This window comes from Sceloporus undulatus, chromosome 4 (genome assembly GCF_019175285.1).
Source record: "Sceloporus undulatus isolate JIND9_A2432 ecotype Alabama chromosome 4, SceUnd_v1.1, whole genome shotgun sequence".
Classification (NCBI taxonomy): domain Eukaryota; kingdom Metazoa; phylum Chordata; class Lepidosauria; order Squamata; family Phrynosomatidae; genus Sceloporus; species Sceloporus undulatus.
The window spans coordinates 135,071,448-135,092,487 of NC_056525.1; the positions used below are offsets into that span (position 1 = coordinate 135,071,448).

Consider the following 21,040-nt stretch of genomic DNA (forward strand, 5'->3'; position numbering starts at 1 on the left):
CTATATCCCCACAGTTTTGATAACTGCAGTAGTTTAAGTGGATGTGTTAGATAAATGCAGGATGGGTTGGTGGTCAACAGCGACACCCAGAGGTTCAATTAAAAAGTGCAGATGCTCTTAACAGTACTTTAATATTTGCCATTTTCACATTATTTTAATTGTTTTAAAAAGACTTGGTACTCAGAAATGAAATATTCTAGTTTCAAGCAGTTGATGAGCTCGAGGATTCACAGCCTGTATAAAATGATCAATCAGAGCAATATGGGGAGTGCATCCCATTTGCTTCATCTGGGATCTTGTGCTCTAAATGTTTGATTCAATAGTTTTTCTTCAATCTCTCTCTCCCTCTTTTTACACATACACACAGGAATCTGGTGTGATAATTATCTGTAGTTGTTTTACTTCTTGCTTATGAACACATAAATCAATGTAAAGTGGGAACAGGGTTTAACAACGACAACCGGAATAATTCCTTATCCCTTTTCAGGGCAGCAAGTTGCTCACCTGGATCTTTAAATGTTCTGATAATTCAAGTCTATCCATTATTTAGAAGCACACTCAAATATTTTGGTAGGACTTATTGACATGCAACTACGCACAGAAATACAGGTTCCGGTACAGAACAATCCTGGATTTGTGAAGCTGAAGGCTTTCACAGCCAGCATCCATAGTTTTTTGTGGGTTTTTCGGGTTAGGTGATCATGTTTTAGAAGAGTTTATTCGGCATTTGTGGCTGGCATCTTCAGAGAAATCTTGTGTTTGCCTTTCCACTCCTAAACAATCCTAGATTGTCTACTTGAACATACCCACTCTAGTACCAGTGGGTCAGGAGAGAAAAGGAAGGTGGTTGAAAGGACTGGTAGACCAAAGTTTCATCCTCCCTCGGTGCCTCAAAGTGTTTAAAAGGTATAGCCACCCTGCTGTGAAATATTTTAAGGTATTGTCTATTTAGGCTAGTTCACATTTTATTTCTTTTTTAAAATGAAACACATAAGGAAATAGATAAATGACATTAGTACCATTCATTGTTAGCTACACTGAGAATATCGAGAGAGACAACCCAAGACTCAGACTAGGCATTCTTCTCTTCCACTCCAGGGGTGTAATCTGATATTCCAAATATGCAGATTGGGAGACTTCTAGATTTTTGTTTCTTTTTTATTTGAAACAATGATCTACCACCAAGTGATCTGTTTTTAGTAGTCAACATTCAAATGCTGTGTACCATATTTGCACATTTAACTTTCTTTTACACCAAGACAATTTTGGTTTCCTCTTCCAGTTCTTGAAGAAACAGTACATGTTGACTTTTGCTTCACTCCTTCCTAGCATCCTGAAATTGGGCTTGGAATTGTGTCAGTTGTGTCAGTTTCACAGTTCCTTTGATCAGTCAACACTTGTTTCCTAGAATGAATCTTTAACAGCAGGGATGGGGAACCCTCGCTCTTCACATTTCCCTACAACTCCCATTCATTATGCTCATTGGATCTGATGGGATTTGGAGTCCATTAACTTCTGGAGACCCACAGCTTTTCTGCCTTTGTTCCACATAATATAAGGGGGAAAGTGGGGCAGGTTATAGACCGCCGCTTTGAGGTGGTCTGCCGCCGCCGCTGCTTGCTCCATAAGGGAGCCGTCGCAGCCACACCGCGTGACTCCCTTACGGAGCAAAAAAGAAGCTCCAAAATGGAGCTTCTTTCTGCGGCGCCTCTGTGACGTCGCGAGGCGCCAGGGGCGCATTCGCAACGTCACAGGCGCCGCGACACGTTCGGACACACAGCATCCAATACATAAAGATGGCGCTGGCCATGTGGAACGGCCGGCGCCATATTGTACGGACAGAGTCCGTATTAGACCCAGGGGCGTCTAGAAGAGACACCCCTTTTTTAAAATGGGACGTCCTGCGGACGTCCCAAGTGTCAGTTTGTAACCGGCCTTACTTCCCTGTCCTACCAGGTATGGCATGTATGAGTTTAAACTATGAATAAGAAACATGTTCTTTGTTTATTTCATTTACTACAAGATCATGTTCTGTGTGTTTTTCTTAATAAAATTTCCCCTTCGATTAAGTATTCCAAATCTGAGTAGATCTTGAGCCCAATATTTCCTCCATACCAAACAGTCATATGACTATTATAATGTGGTCTGTATGACCTTACCCCTTGCATTTTTATATATTTCGATAGGTTTTATTGCTTTATTATATCTGCATTTTTGAACTTGTTTTTCATTGTATGATTTAAAATTGTCAGATTTATTTAATTTTTTTAGTTCCAAGCCATGTAGTTTACAGAAATAAGTACAGTGGACCCTTGTTATACGCTGGGGTTTGGTTCCAAGATCCCCCGTGTATAACAAAATCTGTGTATGCTCAAGTCCCATTAAATACAATGACATAGCAAAATGGTGTCCCTTATAAAAAATGGAAAATCAAGGTAAATTTATACTTTTTTGGAACATTTTCAAACCGTGTATGCTTAAATCCGTGTATAAAAAATCCAGGTATAAGAAGGGCCAACTGTACCTAAATAATTAGGGGATGATTAAGGTGTGCAGAGATGTAAAGGTCTGGCATCCCATTTTCTCTCCTCAAAATATTTAAGTCTATTGTCATTTTTATCCACTAAGTGGATAGCAACTATTAATTCATCGGAATATTTTAGGATAGTTTTAGTCCTCACGATAAAGCTGGGGCAAACTAAAACCTCTGATTACAAACAAACAAAAAAAATGAAATGGGCATCATGCAAATTTTAAAATAATTGATATAATTTACATGGTAATACAGTGCACCCTTGCTTTACACGGGGGATCCGTTCTGGACTCCCCCTTGTAAAGCAAATTCCGCATATGCTCAAGCCCCATTTAACTGAATGGGGCTCGTGCATGCGGCGGGGCGGCAGTGCAGCAGTGCATGCGCACGCCATGGGCACATTCCCCATTAATCCCTATGGGACATGATGCTCCTTCCTCCCCATGCGGCTTTTAGAGTATGCTGAAAGCTGTGTGAAGTGCACCTGCGTATGACACGGGTGCACTGTACCTTATTTGTTGTTGTGTACCTTCAAGTGATTTCTGACTTATAGGGACCCTAAAGAGAATCTATCACAGGGTTTTCTTGACAGAATCTGTTCATAGAGGGTTGCCCTTGCTTTCCTCTAAAGCTGAGAGTGCCCAAGGTCATCCAGTAGGTTTCCATGTCTGAAGGAGATCTGAACCCTGCTCTCCCAGTATCTAAGTCCAACACACAAACCACTACATCAAGCTGGCTCTCTTTAATAATACAATATATCTCACCATAATTAAGGCCCTGTGCGCCTGCTCAACCCTCATTTTTAGACGCAAATATGTGATGAACAATTTCAAGGCTCCTGTTCTACCTTTTTCTTTTTGGTTTTTAATTATAAAATTGCCATGAACTGGACAGCCTTTCATACAGAAGATGCCTGCACACCCAAAATGCTTGATCTTCCAGTAGCATCCCTAGTAAGTATATGTGGTCATATTGCATTAACCTGGGAAGGGTGAGTGGTCCCTCACCAATGCATACATACCATTCTCTGTGATTTTGTGTGATGTAGAAAGTAATTTTCTACATCTAGCAAGTGCAGCACAACTTTCACCAGTGAATGAGGTGTTAGAGGGAACTTTTTCCCTTTCTTACAAGAACTTCTTTAAAGACACAATTTCTATATGATATACGTGTATACAATTTCTTCAGGATATAGTGTTTCTTTTTCTTCTAGGGCTGAAAGTGTGAGACTCACCCAAGGTTTCCTTGACTGAGCAGGGAATCGAACCCTGGTACTCAGAGTCCGAACCACACCACCACACTTACTGTCAAACCACACCACTACACTGGCTCTCAGTTTGACACTTATTACATCCATATTTTCTATAGAAGTAGTTTTTTTTCTTATGTTACTGGAATTTGAAGATACAAAATATGCTATCTTGTATTTTATCAAATGTTTTATCAAATCTAATCCTTTACAGTCGTAATTGACTTACCTTCTTGTATTTTTTGATTTTATTTGTGTTCTTAACAATACTCTTGGCAAGAATAGTTCTTCTGTAAAGGAGAGTCTATGTTCCAAAATAGAACTGATGTCCACTGGAAAATTTTACCTAGAAAGAGCCAATTTTCACAAGTTTCCCCTTTCTCCTATGTTACTCAGCACCATGCCCTGTGCTGTTCTAGATGGTCCCTCTATTCCTGTTCATTGCCATAAAGTCAGCTTTCACTTATGGTAACCCTACGAATGTGAGATCTCCAAGATACCTAGTTATTAACAACTCTGTTAAGATCTTGCAAACTCAGGGTCATGGCCTCCTTGACTGCATTTAGCCACATGTAATGCAGTCTCCTTCTTTTCCTACTTCCTTCAGCTTCAACAAGCATGTTTTCTAATGAGTGATGCCATCTCATGATGTGGCCTAAATATGATAAGCTCAATTTGGTTTCTAGAAAGTCTTCATGGTTGATGCACTCTAGTATCCATTTCTTTGTCTTTTTTGTGGTCCATGGTATCCACAGAGCTCTCCTTCAGCACCATATTTCAAATGAGTTAGTTTTCTTCCTTTTAGCTTTCTTCACAATCCAGGTTCTGCAACCATATACTAGAAATCAGAAATGCTATCACATGGATGATCTTAATGTTGGTATTCAGTGATGAATCTTTATACTTGATGTTCTTATCTCGTCCCTTCATAATTCTGCAAATCTATTATTTACTTTGACTTTCAATTCTACTGGGATGATATTGAGGTTACATCTTGGTGTGAAATGTTGGTGATATCCATGTAAAAACTCTTCTCTTTGGTTGCTAGGAGAAAGTGTTTGTGACTGACAAACTGTTAGCCTCAAAAATCCAATGTTCCTTTCCTGCTTCATTTCTTGATCTTAAGCCAATTTCTCCAATAATGTTTGTCTTGTTTGGTATGTAATCAATTTCCTCTTGAACTCAGAATAGAATCTTTCCGTTTCTTCCTTTTCTGCCTCTCCATTTGGAGCATAAACTTAGATTATGGTTATATTGATGTGTTTTCTCTGAAGTCTTATTGATATTATTCAGTCAGAATTTGCATTTTATCCTGGGTGCTTTTGCTACATATCTCCTCACTATTAATGCCACCCCATTTCTTCTCTGATTTTCATTTCCTGAGTAAAACACTGTGTAATTATCTGACTGAAAATGTTCCATTCCTGTCCACTTTAGCTCAATCACTCCAAGAATTGCAATGTTCATACATCCCATTTCTTGTTTTATATTATAGCTTCCTGTATTCATGTTTTTCATATTTCATGTTCCTATAATATGTGTTATGCAGCTTCAGACTTTCTGTTCGCTTCTGAGCATGTCAACAACTGAACATCCATTTGGCCTGAGGGCAGTTGCATCATTCGCCACAGTGGTATTCATACTTGTCCTCTGCTGTTCTTTACTACCTCACAGAGTTCTTTCAGATCTGGGAGACTCATCTTCTGGCACACTCTCTTGTTTCATTGTGGTTTATCTCATCATAATTTTCATGATACAATACACTGAAAAGAGATTTATTGTGTCTCCATCTGCACAGTAGTAACAAGTGGTAGCTATGGGGCCACTGCCATTGTCTCTGAAAGAGCCTCCAGACATTTAGTCTGTCTCCTCAGTCTGATGTGGGACACCACACCAGCAGCAGTGCTACCAGCAGCATAGCCTCTTGCCTCACAGGAACACACAATCCCAACAGATAGTGCCAGGGTGGATTGACTGGTATTACTGGCCTGAGCTAGGAAGTTACAGATGTGTAATCTAGAATTTAGACTTTTGTAACTGTTCGGTATTCACAATCCCGATGTATTCTCTAGATTAAGGGACATGTAGAAACCATGAAAGTCCCCCAATCTCCATTTACCAGGAAGCTGCTACTGCAATAATCTGCAGTCCATTCCCCTGTCACTTGGGAAGCAGCTCAAGTAAACAATTTCCAGTATGACAGGGACCCTGTTTGTGCCTGTCACAATGGAGATTGCTCATGGTAGGGGATGGAAATGTAAACCAGTCTTAGAGTACATGCTATGCTTATTTAAATCAGTGGGATGTACAGCTGAGTAGTTGGGCTTTTTAAAGAACAGTGTAGCGGGGGGAAGCTGTGATTTAGCCAACTTTTAACTCCAATCTCCAACCTTACCAAATCCCTCAGAGTCTTACTAGACAGGCCCCTTCCCCACCACCACTCCCTTCTCCTTCTGTGTCGTGTCTTTTTAGATTGTAAGCCTGAGGGCAGGGAACCGTCGAATTAAAAAGATTGTATGTACAGCGCTGTGTAAATTTACAGCGCTTTATAAATAAAGGTTAATAATAATAATAATAAAAGAAGCATGTGGGTAAAAATCAGAATGAAAGAGGAAGAGAAGAGAGAAAGAAACCAAGAGGAAAATTAATAGTGTGGGAGAAAGAGGAAAGCTTCCCACTTAATTATCCTTGTGCCCAGGAGTATGCAAGCATTGACATTGATACTAGAGGATAACAAAGAGGTTCTGTGGTATTACTTCTGAGCAGACACAGGGAAGACATATGTTTAGTTAAATGAATATTTTGGCTTCAAATTAATAGCTCCATCACCACAAACCCATCACTGAATCTGAAGGTGTGTGGAAAGCAGAACAGGAAGAAAGAGACAGGGAAAAGCCAAGAAAAGAGGAAATGAGGAGGTACTGAGAAAGACTTCACTTTATTATCCAAGTATCTAGCACAGTGTAAGCAACAATAAAAATAAAGAGTTACAAAGGTGGGCCATTGCAACTCATTTCAATTAATAATACCTAATACTGAATATTTTGCAATATTTTGGTTTTTATTGGCTGTTAAAGAAACAAAGAAGATCTCAAGAGAATCACAATGCACACACAGAAGAAAATAGACGGGACTGAGAATATCTCCATCTCTGGCCTAAAAAAATGATATTCTGGAAATGTCATAACTGAGGGTTAATCAAACAAATCAGTCTTGATCCTTTTTTTAAGCATTCTTTTCCACTCTTCTTCAATTAATTCCCAATACCAGCAATTTGAATTCTGAGCACTGAACTATTGTTTTTCTGGTTTCCATCACAAAGCTGTGTGAAATATTTCCTCCAGTTCTTCTTCTTGCCAGGTTTTTCTGTCTTACTGTATATGTCAGAGGAAGAGCTATCATTTATTGAATTCTATGCTGAATTCTAACATCTGAATGATGAATTCTAACATCTGAAGACTGATTAATTTATTAAAGCATAGGAAAAACTATAGGATTAACTAAGATGCTTAATGAGTTACAGTGCATACGTACAAAAATCAAACCAGTAATAACTTAATGGATTAAGCAACCAGTTATTTCCAAGACTGAAGAATTAGTGGGTATTTATTTAATTCTGTATGTAAAGACTGGTCAAATATTCTCACAGGTTGGCTAAGATACCTAGTCACCCGTTTTAGCTTTAACTAAGATTAAATTTAAGAAATAAATAGAAGGCGCCCAATATTTTCAATAAAATGTTTCTGCCGGTGCCTCCACTCATTCATCCCTTTTGGCTTCTTATATCTATAATTGAGATAAAAAGATTATTCACAATTAAGGAGCAATAAAGCACCATGGACAGACTTTATAACACCAGAATTGCCAAAACCTAACAATAGCTAGTGAGACTCTGCTTGCTGCTTCATTCCTTGCATTCATTAACTGAGAAAATCCCTGAGATGTGGGATACTGCAGTAATTGTTCCTATACATAAAAAGTCCCCAAAACCAAACAAGACAATGATTATGATTGGCCTATTAGTCTACTCTGTATAATCAGGAAACTATTGTATAATAAGTTAATAGACTGGATGGATAGGGAGCATATTTTGCCAGGAAAACAAACAGGATTCAAACAGGATCAACTATAGATCAATGTTTGGTTTTGAACAGTCTTTTTGATAAATATGCCAACCCTGCCCCCCCCCAAAAAAAACCACCCAAAGGCACTCTATACCCAGCCTTTATAGCAGCATTTTATTTAATCTCTTGTACAAGATTTTGGGGTGAAACTGACCTCAACATCTATAGATAATAGACTTCTTTTCTTTATTCAAAGATTATATAACAGCAAATGACTAAAATGTGATGGACTGTCACTGGTTATCTTATAGATGTATCATCTCCAACCAAGGAGCAAACAAGGATGCATTCTGGCTCCTGTTTTATTCACTTTGTATATCAATGATATAGCCAACTTTTTGTCATCTCCAGCCTTCCATGATCCAAAGTTAGCAATTAATTAACAATATCATTGTACGCAGATGATGCAGTAATTGTATCACAGATGAAAGTAGGATGGACCAGATTACTCAGAGCTTTTTCTGAATGCTGTTAAAAAAGAATACCTTCATGGGAACTGTGATAAAACTAAAGCAATGACTCTCTCCAAGTGTTACAACCCACCCCACCCCCAGAATGGTACCCAGATGAGCATATTGTAGAACATGTTACAGTATTCAAATATCTGGAAATACTATTTCAGTCTACTGGAATATGAACATCTCAACTAGATTATGTGATAGAAAAGGCTATGAAAAGTATTACAGTATAGTCATAGTGGGGCAAAGCAAACGGTATGCCAGGAGCCAGATTTTTTCTGCTTCTTTTTCCAGTAGCTTTGGGATGTCTTTGGCAGCCTTGGAGCAGTTTCCAGCCACTTTGTGTGTGTATGTCAAATGAAAATCATGCCCCTAAAGTGCCACTTCTTTTGGCCTGTGCATTTCAGGCCTAAGTGATTCTTTTAAGCAAAAGGGACCAATTTCATTCCTGCAGCAGTTGACCTCTTTAGAACTAAACCCGTAGCTCAAGTGGTTTGAGGGATACAAATTTGGACTAATGCTAATTTAAAATCATTACAGTTTTTTCATTATTTAGCTGTACTTTGAATGCTTCTCAGAGACCTGAAGCTGGTGTTACCTCTGTTCATACACAGGCTTGTCTAAGGACACTGATTTATTGGTTGCGGCTGCACTTAGTTCCAATGGGTTTTCTCCCTTTGTTCAAACAAATTCACATGCCAATAGCTGCCTGAAAGCTGTTAATCTAAGATTAATTATGATTATTTCTTCACTTCAGTCTCTAATACAATTAGATATGACTAAAAGCTCAGGTTTTAATGGTTCCACACCTCTTTATATAATTTAACATGGACAAATTATATGAAAGCCACTGGACATCATGGTGGTTTAAACCTGGCAAAGATGCAGAAATTTGAACACTGCCTCCACCTGCAAAAAGCCATCACTGATCAAATTGTACCCAAAAGCTTAGCAATGCACCTCCTCGGCAAATAACCTCTTCATTGCCATATACCTTCGCATAATGATTTGCCTGGCTAAAGCAGTATGAACCAAGATGCAGCTTCAATTTTTCTTCCTTTGGATTGTCCATTTTATGAGTAATTGATAATTGTATCAAATATACTTCAACAGAATTTGGCGGCTTTCTTGCAGAATTAAACATTATGTATAAATGACTGTGACACATTACAACACAAAAATCATTGTTGTTGGGTTGCTTCAGTCAAATTGTGATCGATCTCCTCATTGCAGTATAAAACAAACACCAGAGAAAAAGAGAAACAATGTTTATTTCACAGAGACAACCAACAGCACTTTGAATGCAGCTCCTTTGTTTAAGTAAGAACATTTGGATTTTTATTTTTAAAAGCGCATAAATTGACACCTTTTCCCAGAACAGATGCATATATCTATGGAGTTGCTGATGTTCATATTTGAGATGCTTTTAGTCTTGCAGAAACCTACCACACACAAGATAGGGATGATGCAGCCCATCCACCAGTGTTAGATGATTTCATCCTGCTGTTAGCATTACAAGAGACATTTCTAGGGAATGACTGAGCTTCCAGATTCAAATAACTTACCTGGATTAAACACTACATGGTGCAAAGTAAAATAAAGATTCTAGTTTGTAAATAAGTTATCAAATAAGACAGGCAGAACTGTCAAAGCACTTCAGTGAACACACAGTATTTTGTACTAATTTTATACATTCAGCTGTGAATCAACCATTGCAACACATATGCATTAAATTAGGCTTTATATTTTTGAAAATATGCTTTTTAAACTGAGTCAACTGACAGCTCTGTCTAGTCCAGTGCTGTCTATTCCAAATGGTGACAACTTTCTGGTATCTGCAACAAGGTTCTTTCCTAGCCCTTCATCCTGATATCTTTTACCAAAAGCTTATATGAAGACAATGGATTTTAATCCCTACCACACTGGTGACAGAACTACATAGTGATCTGGACTGCAACTGGATTTGAAAAACAAAGACAAATTTACTATATGTTATAGAGAGATGAAAGATAACTCAGTCTGGGGCCACCATTTTCAACAACAGTACCATTTTAATAATAATGCTCTTTTAGTTCCACCCATAGTCTGGAACATATTGCTTTGACATGCTGTTAACACAGGCCTGATTCCCACTACCTTTTAAACCAGATCACAGATCGGTTTGAACTGTTTCAAATGGCCCTGCTTCCCACTTAAATTGATTTGCTGAAGCGAATTGGTGAGGAGGGCCATGCACAATTTAGACCTATTTAACCTACGTCTTTTTGACGCTGATTTTTTCTGCATCTTTTTGAATAAATCAATTCTGTGCACATGTGAACCAGATGCAGATTGGAATTGATTTAAACTTGCTCTTTGGCCAACTGGAGCAGGTGCATTTTGAATTAATTCATTCATCAATGTGAACCATAAGTGGGTTATTTTATTTTGGAGCAAGAAAATGCGATAAGGGCAAATATAGTGTGAACCACACTCCGATGTTAAATTGATCCATCGATTTGGATTGCACACCGATTTATTTGTAAGTGGGAATGAAGTCACAGGTGATTTTCAGAGGGGGGAGGGAGCTGGCATACTCCCGGCAAAGTTGCACAATCATTGCACAATTATGCTGAAGATTTTCAGACACACTCTGCTTATTCAGGAGTTAACCCATGAAAATCCAGGAATGAACCAGCAATTAACCATTCATGGGGAAGTCCCAGGAGTGGTTTGTTGCCGGGGCATTCTTGGATCTTCATGGGTTAAGTCCTGGGAAAATGTGATGTCATCTGAAATTCTTCAGGCTGATTGTGCAACTTTGCCAGGAGTAAGCCTTTTTCTTCCCTGATTTTCCCACACAGAGTTTAAAATAGAAATATTCAGCTACTTCTATTTTATTTACATAAATATTATTTAAAAACTTTTATCATTACTTCTAAAAATAAATATTGGAATCCAGTTAAAGTAATGAGAGCTTCTTAGGGGCCCTTTTTAAAGGGAAAACATAATTGGGAGAACTTAGCTATATTTTACCCAAGCTGTATTAACTGAGCTTCATCTTACAGTAGTATATGACAATCGTAGAAATCCTAACTTATTTTTCATTGCAAAAACTTAAGATGTAAGAATACCATCCTTTTTTATATATATAAATCTGCATACGTCAGAACATACAACCCAATTTGGCTCCCCCCCCCCACAGTCACTAATGAGAGATACCACATGGCAGGAAGACTGTTTGAACTCAATTGATTAGTATCTACTGCCTATCACCAAACTGCTTGATATGAAATGAGGTGGTTGATATATAAGCTTGCTGGAAAATGTATATGTAAAATATTGACAAATATTTGGTTTAGCTACTTGAAAACTGGAGTAACATTAAAATTCATATGCCCTGTGTTATAATAATTGTGATTAAAGTAATCGCATCTACACAGTGTTTCTATATTATAAAAAAGATATATTGAAATGTGCACACTAACCTGACTGGCAGCTGCATCCTGCTTAAAGTTAATCAAGTTTCAATCAATCAAACCTCTCAAATAAACATAGCTAAAAATTATTTTATTAACTCTAAAATGATATAGAACGATCAGAATGCGTGTGCTCACCTGACTGACAGCTGCATCCTCCTTAAAGTTATTTGACTCATCTGTTATTAACAAAGGATCTGTTTTACTCGGAGCTTGCTGTGGTGTCAATGTACTTGTACAGCTTCCAATTGGAAAAAGAATCTGGCTTCTACGAGAACCCGAAGTCAAAGAAACCTCATGGCAATAAGACTGAAGAAATGCTCGGACTCCATCAATCCCCACAAATTGTGAAACTGGAACACCACTGAAATTCAAACTTCCAGTGTCACACAGCTGAGAATTTCTCCACCTATACAACTTGATGGCCAATAACCCAAGGAGGAAGGCCAAGAACAAGCAGGAGACAAAAGCTACTGCAATCACCAGGTAGAAGGTGAGGTCAGTTGCAGGGTCTACAGGAGCTGTGATGCTGCTGAAATCTGAGAGCATTTCAGGGATGCTGTCAGCCAGCACCACAGTGACTGTGACAGAGGCAGAGAGAGGGGGCTGCCCATTGTCCTTCACTAAGACCACTAGGCTTTGCTTGAGGGCATCTTTCTCTAAAAGGAACCGGGCTGTCCTGATCTCTCCAGTGTGGAGTCCCAGAGTGAAGAGCCCTGGCTCTGTGGCCTTGGTCAGCTGGTAGGAGAGCCAGGCATTCTGGCCAGAATCTGCATCCACTGCCACCACCTTAGTGACCAGGTATCCTGGCTCAGAGGAGCGAGGGGCCAGCTCTATCCCAGTAGAGCCATCGGTGGGAGGAGAAGGGTAGAGGATTTCTGGAGCATTGTCATTCTGATCCAGGATGAAGAGGGTCACTGAGATATTGGAGCTGAGTGGTGGGGATCCCCCATCCTGGGCCTTCACCCAGAACTGAATCTCCTGTATCTCCTCATAATTAAAAGAATTCAAGGCATAGAGAACTCCAGTCTCAGAGTTAATAGAGAGGTAGGAGGAGAGAAGGGAACCAGTTGTCTGACCTTCAATGATGGAATAAGTTATTCTGGCATTCTCTTCCCAGTCTGGATCATTTGCTTTCAAAGAACAGATTGAAACTCCCCTTGGATTGTTCTCCATGAAAAATGCTGTGTAGGATGATTCTGCAAACTGAGGTGGGTTGTCATTTGTGTCTAGAATATGAAGCAACATAAGGCTTGATGTTGAGAGGGGTGGAATCCCATGATCAGTAGCTGTGATCGTGATATTATAATCAGACACTTGCTCCCTGTCAAGGTTACCATGTGTCATCAAACTGTAAAAATTATCCATAGATTTTTTAAGCTGGAAAGGGAGCTTGCTTGGAATTGAACATGTGACTTCCCCATTTCGTCCTGAATCTTCATCTTGTACATTGAGTAGGGCAACTACTGTTCCTGTTGGTGAATTTTCTGGGATAGCATTGATCAAAAAATTTACTGCTAGCTGTGGTGCATTGTCATTAATGTCCATAACAATGATCACAACTTTTGACCAGTCACTCAGCCCCCCTCCATCTTCCGCTTTCACCTCAATTTCATAAGAAGTTGACTGTTCGTAGTCAAGGTTCCCCATCAGGGTTATTACACCAGTTGTGGAGTTTAGCAAAAACATTTTTGATCCCTTTTTTGTAATCTTTTTGTAAGAGTACCTTACCTCTCCATTGAGTCCTTCATCCAAATCAGTAGCTCTTACTGTGGCCACTGTGGACCATTTTGGAATGTTCTCCTTGACACTTACTTCATACATTGGTTGGCTGAAAACAGGTGCATTGTCATTTGCATCTAGGGCAATTACTTGGATTATGGCAGTGCCAGATCTGACTGGATCACCTCCATCAGTAGCTGTGAGGACCAGGTCAAAAACTGATTGTTTTTCACGATCAAGGCTGTTTTGTAATACCAGTTCAGCATACCTAATACCATTTTCTCTTATTTGCACATCCAAAGAAAAATGACTGCTCCCTGTGAGTTGGTAACTCTGTATAGAATTCTTGCCCAGATCTGGATCTTGAGCTTCTGGTAGAGGAAACCGGGATCCAGGAGTGGATGCCTCACTGATTTTAAGTTGCTGTTTCCCTGATGTGAACTGGGGAGCATTATCATTTATATCAGTGATTTCCACTTCAACCCTATAAATCTCTATTTTGCTCTCAATAATAATCTCAAAACTTAATATGCACTCCTCTGTCCCACTACAGATTTCTTCCCTGTCTATTCTCTCAGAGGTTTGCAAATAGCCATTGTTGTAATTCAGAGTAAAATACTGAATCATACCTTTTCTGGTAACAATCTGTAGTCCATAGTCTGAAAGATGATGTCCATCCATCCCTAGATCCATTGCAATGTTCCCCACAAATGAGCCTTTTTGCATCTCCTCTGGAATGGAATAATGAATCTTCCCAGAAACTGCTTTCCAAACAATCACCATTATAAGCCATTGCAAAATTCCTTTTTCATGATTCCACAGCCTCTGAATTTCTCCCATTTTCTTTGCAAGAAAAGAAATACCAGCTGGCTCTGACTTAGAAACTTTGGGATCTGAAAGTAATATCCGTTTTTTAAAAACCTAAAGTTTCTTCCATTTAAATCCCTGAAATGTTTCTGCAAGTATGATCTTTCACATATCTCATGCCTCTCAGAGTACTGCAGGCTGGATAAGCTGGGCATGGTGCATCCCTCTGCCAAACTGGTGAGCAGCGACACCCAGAGGCTTAACTGAAAACTATAGGTGATTTTTGTCAAAATATTACTTTTAAAATAAACATGATTAAATTATCTATGTCCTAAAAATACGTTCTGTCCAAAGACTCCATAATATACCTTTATTTATGTGATGGACTGACAGATTCAATACCTCTTTGGCCAGTAAAGACAGCTATTTTTCTTTTCCCTACAAGAATGCCTGCAAGAGTTAGCATTGCTTCCATGGGCCCTTTGGTCCAAAATAATATGGGGAATATCATCAGGCTGGAGAGGACAACCAAGCTGCTACCTATAGCATTTTCAATGCTTTTTTTTCCTCCTGTGAAAAAAAGGAAAGGTGAAAAAAATCTTCCTGTTGTTCACTTTAAAGCTTTTAGCTCCTCCGCCAGTTAATTCAGCCCTTGAGGGATTTTTTTTTGTCCCTCTCCCATGAATATGTCAGCCCAACACTTGTTTCAGCACAGTTTTGCTGTCTTGCAAAGCACAGTTTGAATCCCCACTCAGCCACAAAAACCCACTGGATGATCTTGGACAAGTCACAGACTCTAACCCTGCGAGGACGGCAATAGCAAACCCCCTCTGAAGAAACCTGCCAAGAAAACCCTGTGATTATTTCACCTCCAGGTTGTTATAAGTTGGAAAGAATTTGAACAATATCAACCCCCTCCCCAATTTAGAGAATGTGAGTTTAAGACACTGTAAGTGTGAAGAAAAGAAATGATGTGATAGGAAGGTGGTAATGGCACACATTCAACGCACTCTAAGAGATCTATTCTCAGGCACAAGAAGGTGTGTTCCCATCTGTTTCACCATATTTAGGCAAAAGTTAATATCATATGTATGGTGGAAAGAGTTTGTTCATCTGGTTTTTGTGGCAGGGCAACATATCCAGTGACTCTCTTCCTTATGTGGATCACATGTATTCAGAGAAACTATGAAAGCTCCTTTTTGGTTGTTTTCAACAACCCTGCAAAGTAGACCAATTGTAGAAGATTCTAATTGCTGTCTAAAATCACAACCAGAATAAGGGTGGTTGAAGAAAGAGATGATGTTCTAACAGTGTGTTGTAGCAGTGGTCATAATATAATAATTGTCCTCTTTTTTTGAAAGTAGGAATGGAACGTACAGATTTTCTGTTCGGAGCCTAGACCCATATCTAACAAGATAATTGCAGTTTCAGCTCAATAATCCTCTTAGACTGAGTTGATCAGCAACCTGATATGTTTTCATCATGATCAATTACAGACACCACAGCATTTGATATACTGTATTAACTAGTCATCTGACATCAGTGCAGATATCTCAATTCCATATAATGCATATTCTTTTTTCCACAAGATTGTTTCACTTGGATCTGAGAATAAATACATGTTTTGAGAAGTCTTGTCAGAAATATACTATTTTGTAGTTGGTTCCTTTACCCACATGTGTGACTTTTACTATAACTCCTGTGTACTACTTTTACTTTTACTACCCTGGCATGTGAGCATACTATGTTCATTGCACATACAGGTTAGTGAAAAATAGGTTCATTGTCACTTGCATTAAGAACTGTGATGTGGATTTAGTCCGGGGTGTGGAAAGTATGGCTCCTGAAACCCTTCTTTCTAGCCCTTCATGCCTCCTAAGGATCTCCTTGCAAGCTCCCATTTTTAATACATTTTCAAGCCATGTTCAGCCTCCCAGCTCATTAAAAAAAGATGTGCCAGGGCATTGCAAAACATCATATCACTTGTGATTTCAGTATGGCCTGCCAGGGATAGGGGAGGTAAGCAGTGGTCTCTATTTGTGGCACAGTTGCCCACCCCTGATCTAAACCAACATCTTATTTGACTGGATCTCCTGCATCAAAAACACTGAAGATAATATCAGGTAATATTATCTGAATAATGCAATACACACATATGTCAAGCTGCCCCTAAAGCTGGTGCAAAGTAAGTGGTGCAGAATGCAAGGTTTTTGACTGGAGCAACTTACATGCAGCCCAAAATGCCTCTGCAGGTTACACTGGCTGCCATTTGCTACTTGACTAGGTTTAATGGTCATAGAATCATAGAGTTGGAAGATACCGCAAGTCTCCACACCATTCCTAGTGTTTCATTCATAATGCACAATAACCATGGCTACATACTAATTTTGCAGCAAACAGCTAATGAATCAAAACACAACTGTAATCCTCCTAAAAGTTTCCATGTTTCAGCATTGGTCTTTCCATAACTGAACCAAATTTATTAAGAAAGTGGTTTGTCATTACAGTTAATCATGAATAATGTATTTAGGAATAGGATAACTATGAAAGCAGTAGGTGATTTGGTTTGTTGTTTAATCAACAGCAAGTATTATCCTCAGAGTTATCATTAAAATGTGACAAAAAATCAAAATATAGTGTCCATTTGAATCAATACCATAATGGAGTCAACTGTTATAAACACAACTACAAATGGCTCCAGAATATATTTTTTTAGATTGTCATTATTAAAAACCTATGAGCCAGATTAGACATTGTAATTACAGAAACTTAATCAAGTTTCATTAAATCAATCCTGTCAGATAAACATATCTAAACACTGATGATGTTAACTCTAAAATAAAGTAGAACTATTGGAATGTATATGCTCACCTGACTGACAGCTGTATCTTCCTTACAGGTATTTGAATTTCCTGTTATTAACAAAGGATCTGGTTTACTTGGAGCTTGCTGTGGATTTGAATCTCCTGTTATTAACAAAGGATCTGGTTTACTCGGAGCTTGCTGTGGTGTCAATGTATTTGTACAGCTTCCAATTGGAAAAAAAATCTGGCTTCTACGAGAGCCCGAAGTCAAAGAAACTTCATGGCAATAAGACTGAAGAAATGCTCGGACTCCATCAATCCCCACAAATTGTGAAACTGGAACACCGTTGAAATTCACATTTCCAGTGTCACACAGCTGAGAATTTCTCCATCTATACAACTTAATGGCTAGTAACACAAGGAGGAAGGTCAAAAACAAGCAAGAGACAAAAGCCACTGCGATCACTAGATAGAAGGTGAGGTCAGATGGGGGGTCTACAAGGACTGAGATGCTGCTGAGATCAGTCAATATGTCTGGAATGTTGTCAGACAGCACCACGGTGATAGTGACAGAGGCAGAGAGAGTGGGCTGACCATTATCCTTCACCAAAACCACCAGGCTTTGCTTCAGGGCATCTTTCTCTAAAAGGAACCGGGCTGTCCTGATCTCTCCTGTATGGAGACCCAGAGTGAAGAGCCCTGGTTCTGTGGCCTTGGTCAGTTGGTAGGAGAGCCAGGCATTCTGGCCAGAATCTGCATCAACTGCCACCACCTTAGTGACCAGGTATCCTGGTTCAGAGGAGCGAGGGGCCAACTCTAACCCAGTGGAGCCATCAGTCGGAGGGGAAGGGTAGAGGATTTCTGGTGCATTGTCATTCTGATCCAAGATAAAAAGAGTCACAGAGACATTAGAGCTGAGTGGTGGGGAGCCCCCATCCTGGGCCTTGACCCAGAACTGAATCTCCCGGATTTCTTCATAATCAAAAGAGCTCAAAGCATATACTACTCCAGTCTCTGAGTTAATAGACAGGTAAGAGAACAGAACTGAGGTGTTGGTACCTCCTTCAGTGATTGAAAAGGTAACCGTGGCATTTTCCATAAAATCAGGGTCACTTGCTTTCATAAAGCACACCGGCTCACCTCTGGAATTATTTTCAATTATATAGGAAACATAGTGCATCTTACTGAAGACAGGAGCATTGTCATTTACATCTGAAATTTCCAAAAAAAGCATTGCAGAGGCTGATAATGGAGGGCTCCCTTTGTCTGTAGCAGTGATAGTTATGCTATAGTTCTGTACGTCTTCCCTATCAAGGAGTCTGTCCGTAATCAGATGATAATAGTCATCAAAAGATTTCTGCAAATGGAAGGGAAGAGCTGTTGGTACTGAGCATATGACCTCTCCATTCTCACCCATATCTCTGTCTTGTATGTTTAGTAGAGCGACCACTGTTCCTAGAGAGCTCCCTTCACTGATTGAATTAAAAATGGTTGTGACTGTTATCTTGGGGATATTGTCATTAATATCAATAACTTTTATCAGTACTTTAGCCCTGTCAGAGAGACCTCCGTTGTCCTTTGCTTGAACATCGATTTCATGTAATGCGATTTCTTCATAGTCCAGCTTTCCTGTTGTTGTTATTTCTCCGCTTCTAGAATTTATTTCAAAGAGTTGTGATGCTTTCTCTTTTATTTTTAAGAATGAGTAAGTCACCTCAGCATTTGTCCCTTCATCTGCATCTGTAGCATTTACAGTCACCAGCAGATAACCTATGGGAACACTTTCCAAAATGCTCACTTGATAGGCAGATTGGCTGAAAACTGGTGCATTGTCATTTACATCAAGAACCACTATGCAGATCTGCAGAGTGCCCGACCTCACAAGCTGTCCACCATCAGTGGCAGTTAGGATTAGAAAGTGAACAGCTTCTTCTTCCCGGTCCAAGGGTTTAACTAGTACCAGTTCTGGATATTTGTCTCCGTCAGATCTCCTCTGCAGTTTCAGGGAGAAATATTTGTTGCTGCTCAGATGATAGTTCTGAAGTGAATTGTTTCCACTGTCAGCATCCTGAGCTTCTTGCAAGGGGAAATGGGTCCCTACATTGGCTGTTTCACTTATCCTTAGTTCTAAACGCTCCTGTGCAAAAGTTGGAGCATTATCATTTATATCTGTGATTTCAATTTCAACAGTGAATATCCTCACTGTATTCTCAACAAGGATTTCCAGACTTAACATGCATTTCTCTTCCCACCCACATAGTTCATCTCTGTCTATTTTTTCAGAGACATACAAATGCCCATTCTTAAAATTCAAGATAAAATATTGGAGCATACCTTCAGAAATGATGCGAACTCGGCTGGCTGACAGTTCTTGGGAACTGAGTCCCAGGTCCTCAGCAATATTCCCCACAAAAGAGCCTTTCTGGACTTCCTCAGGAATGGAATAGTGGACTTGCCCATAATTTAGCTGACAAAGAGCAATCAAGGTAAGCCAGAATGAACCACTGCATTGCTGGTATCTAAGAGCATCTGCCATTTCAAGCTTTCTAGGGTCACCTTTGTTTGAATTTCCTTTGAACCATCTGCTTCTTTGTCTTCTTTCAAGAAATCCCCTCACTCTTTGGTTTTAAAACAGTCCTTTGATTCACTTATGTTGTTTCACTGGGAATGCAAATACAGGAGATATAGCTTCAGTATAGTTGCTTTGCTAGCAATGTGCAACACTCGGCAACTCATCTTGGAACCTTTATTGGAATTTGCTTTCTCACTGGTAAACAGCGGCGCCCAGAGTCTCAGCCAGAAACTGCAGCAACTACCAACAGTTTTATATCGTTTCCTTCCTGTGAGAGTTGCTGGCCTTTTGATCACCTTTGTTTACTCTAGACTTGTCAAAGTGAACAATACATAAACAAAGAATAGTCAGTTAGCCTTAGCATCACTTCTATGTGAAGCAGAATTTTAACCTGCAACCTATTATTTTATTAAATATCGATTTTCAGAAAGCATAAAGTAGGGATTGGGGCTGCAATCCTATACAGACTTAGCTGAAGATACAAAATGTAGTAAAATCAGCGGGGGATGCAATTGAGCAGATAAGTGTAGGATTGTAGTCTAAATGGATCCCATGCATTTATCTGGGAATATAAAATTGATTAGAATGACATAGTTGGTCAATGTAAAGTTGTTGTGTGCCTTGAAGTTATTTCCAACTTTTGGCAACTCTAAGGGCAACTTATCATGGGGTTTTCTTGGCAAGATTTGTTCAGAGGAATCAATGTAAAGTAAAATTAATATAATGTAGTCTTCTTTGGATAGAAATTTTCTTTATCTTGCTTCCTAAAAACCACTATAGGTTAATACAAAATCTCATCAAGACAAAATTATTGTGCCAAATACTCCAATTTCCTTGAATGTAAAAATGTTTTTTCCTATAATTCCAGGCTGCACTCTTGCTGCCTGGAATATTTGCTTTTCTCAGTCCAGAAAGTTTAGAAAATATTGTGGTCAAAACCTGCACCCATTTAGAGAGAAGGGTATGGATTTAAAGCCTGTGGGCGAAACTACTACTATGGGTTTAGACAACCAATTTATTCATTTAAATGGTTTTTCTGCAGCCCCCTACCCTCCTTCCCCACAGCTTGCCATGCAGACATACTATGAGAGAGAGAGAGAGAGAGAGAGAGAATATCTCTTCCCTCTGTTGACAACCTCATTGTGCCTTCAAACCAAGTCAGTGATTTAAAAAACAAACAATACCTTGCTCTTCTTTGCTCATATGCATCAAAGGGTGCCAAGGAGGTTTTTGCCAAGATCATCGGACCTACTCCCAACCAATGAGCCCAAGTCAAGAGTCCAGCATTCTACAAGAGAGCCTTGTATCCAGGT

The 21,040-nt window shown here is 39.3% G+C and overlaps 2 protein-coding genes across 2 annotated transcripts in view; one reads left to right on the forward strand and one right to left on the reverse strand.

The window, feature by feature from the left end:
• Positions 1–21,040, forward strand: part of LOC121929051 (protocadherin gamma-A5-like) — a 177,596-nt gene that overhangs the window by 21,522 nt on the left and 135,034 nt on the right. The window lies entirely within an intron of this gene.
• LOC121928515 (protocadherin gamma-A4-like) lies at positions 17,158–19,838 on the reverse strand. The gene has a single exon (XM_042463354.1). It carries the CDS (start codon positions 19,689–19,691, stop codon positions 17,163–17,165), a length of 2,529 nt encoding a protein of 842 aa, XP_042319288.1. The 5' UTR covers positions 19,692–19,838; the 3' UTR covers positions 17,158–17,162.

Bases quoted from the DNA above. Each gene is read 5' to 3' on its own strand.
- LOC121928515 (XM_042463354.1), bottom strand. From the start codon at position 19,691: ATGGCAGATGCTCTTAGATACCAGCAATGCAGTGGTTCATTCTGGCTT.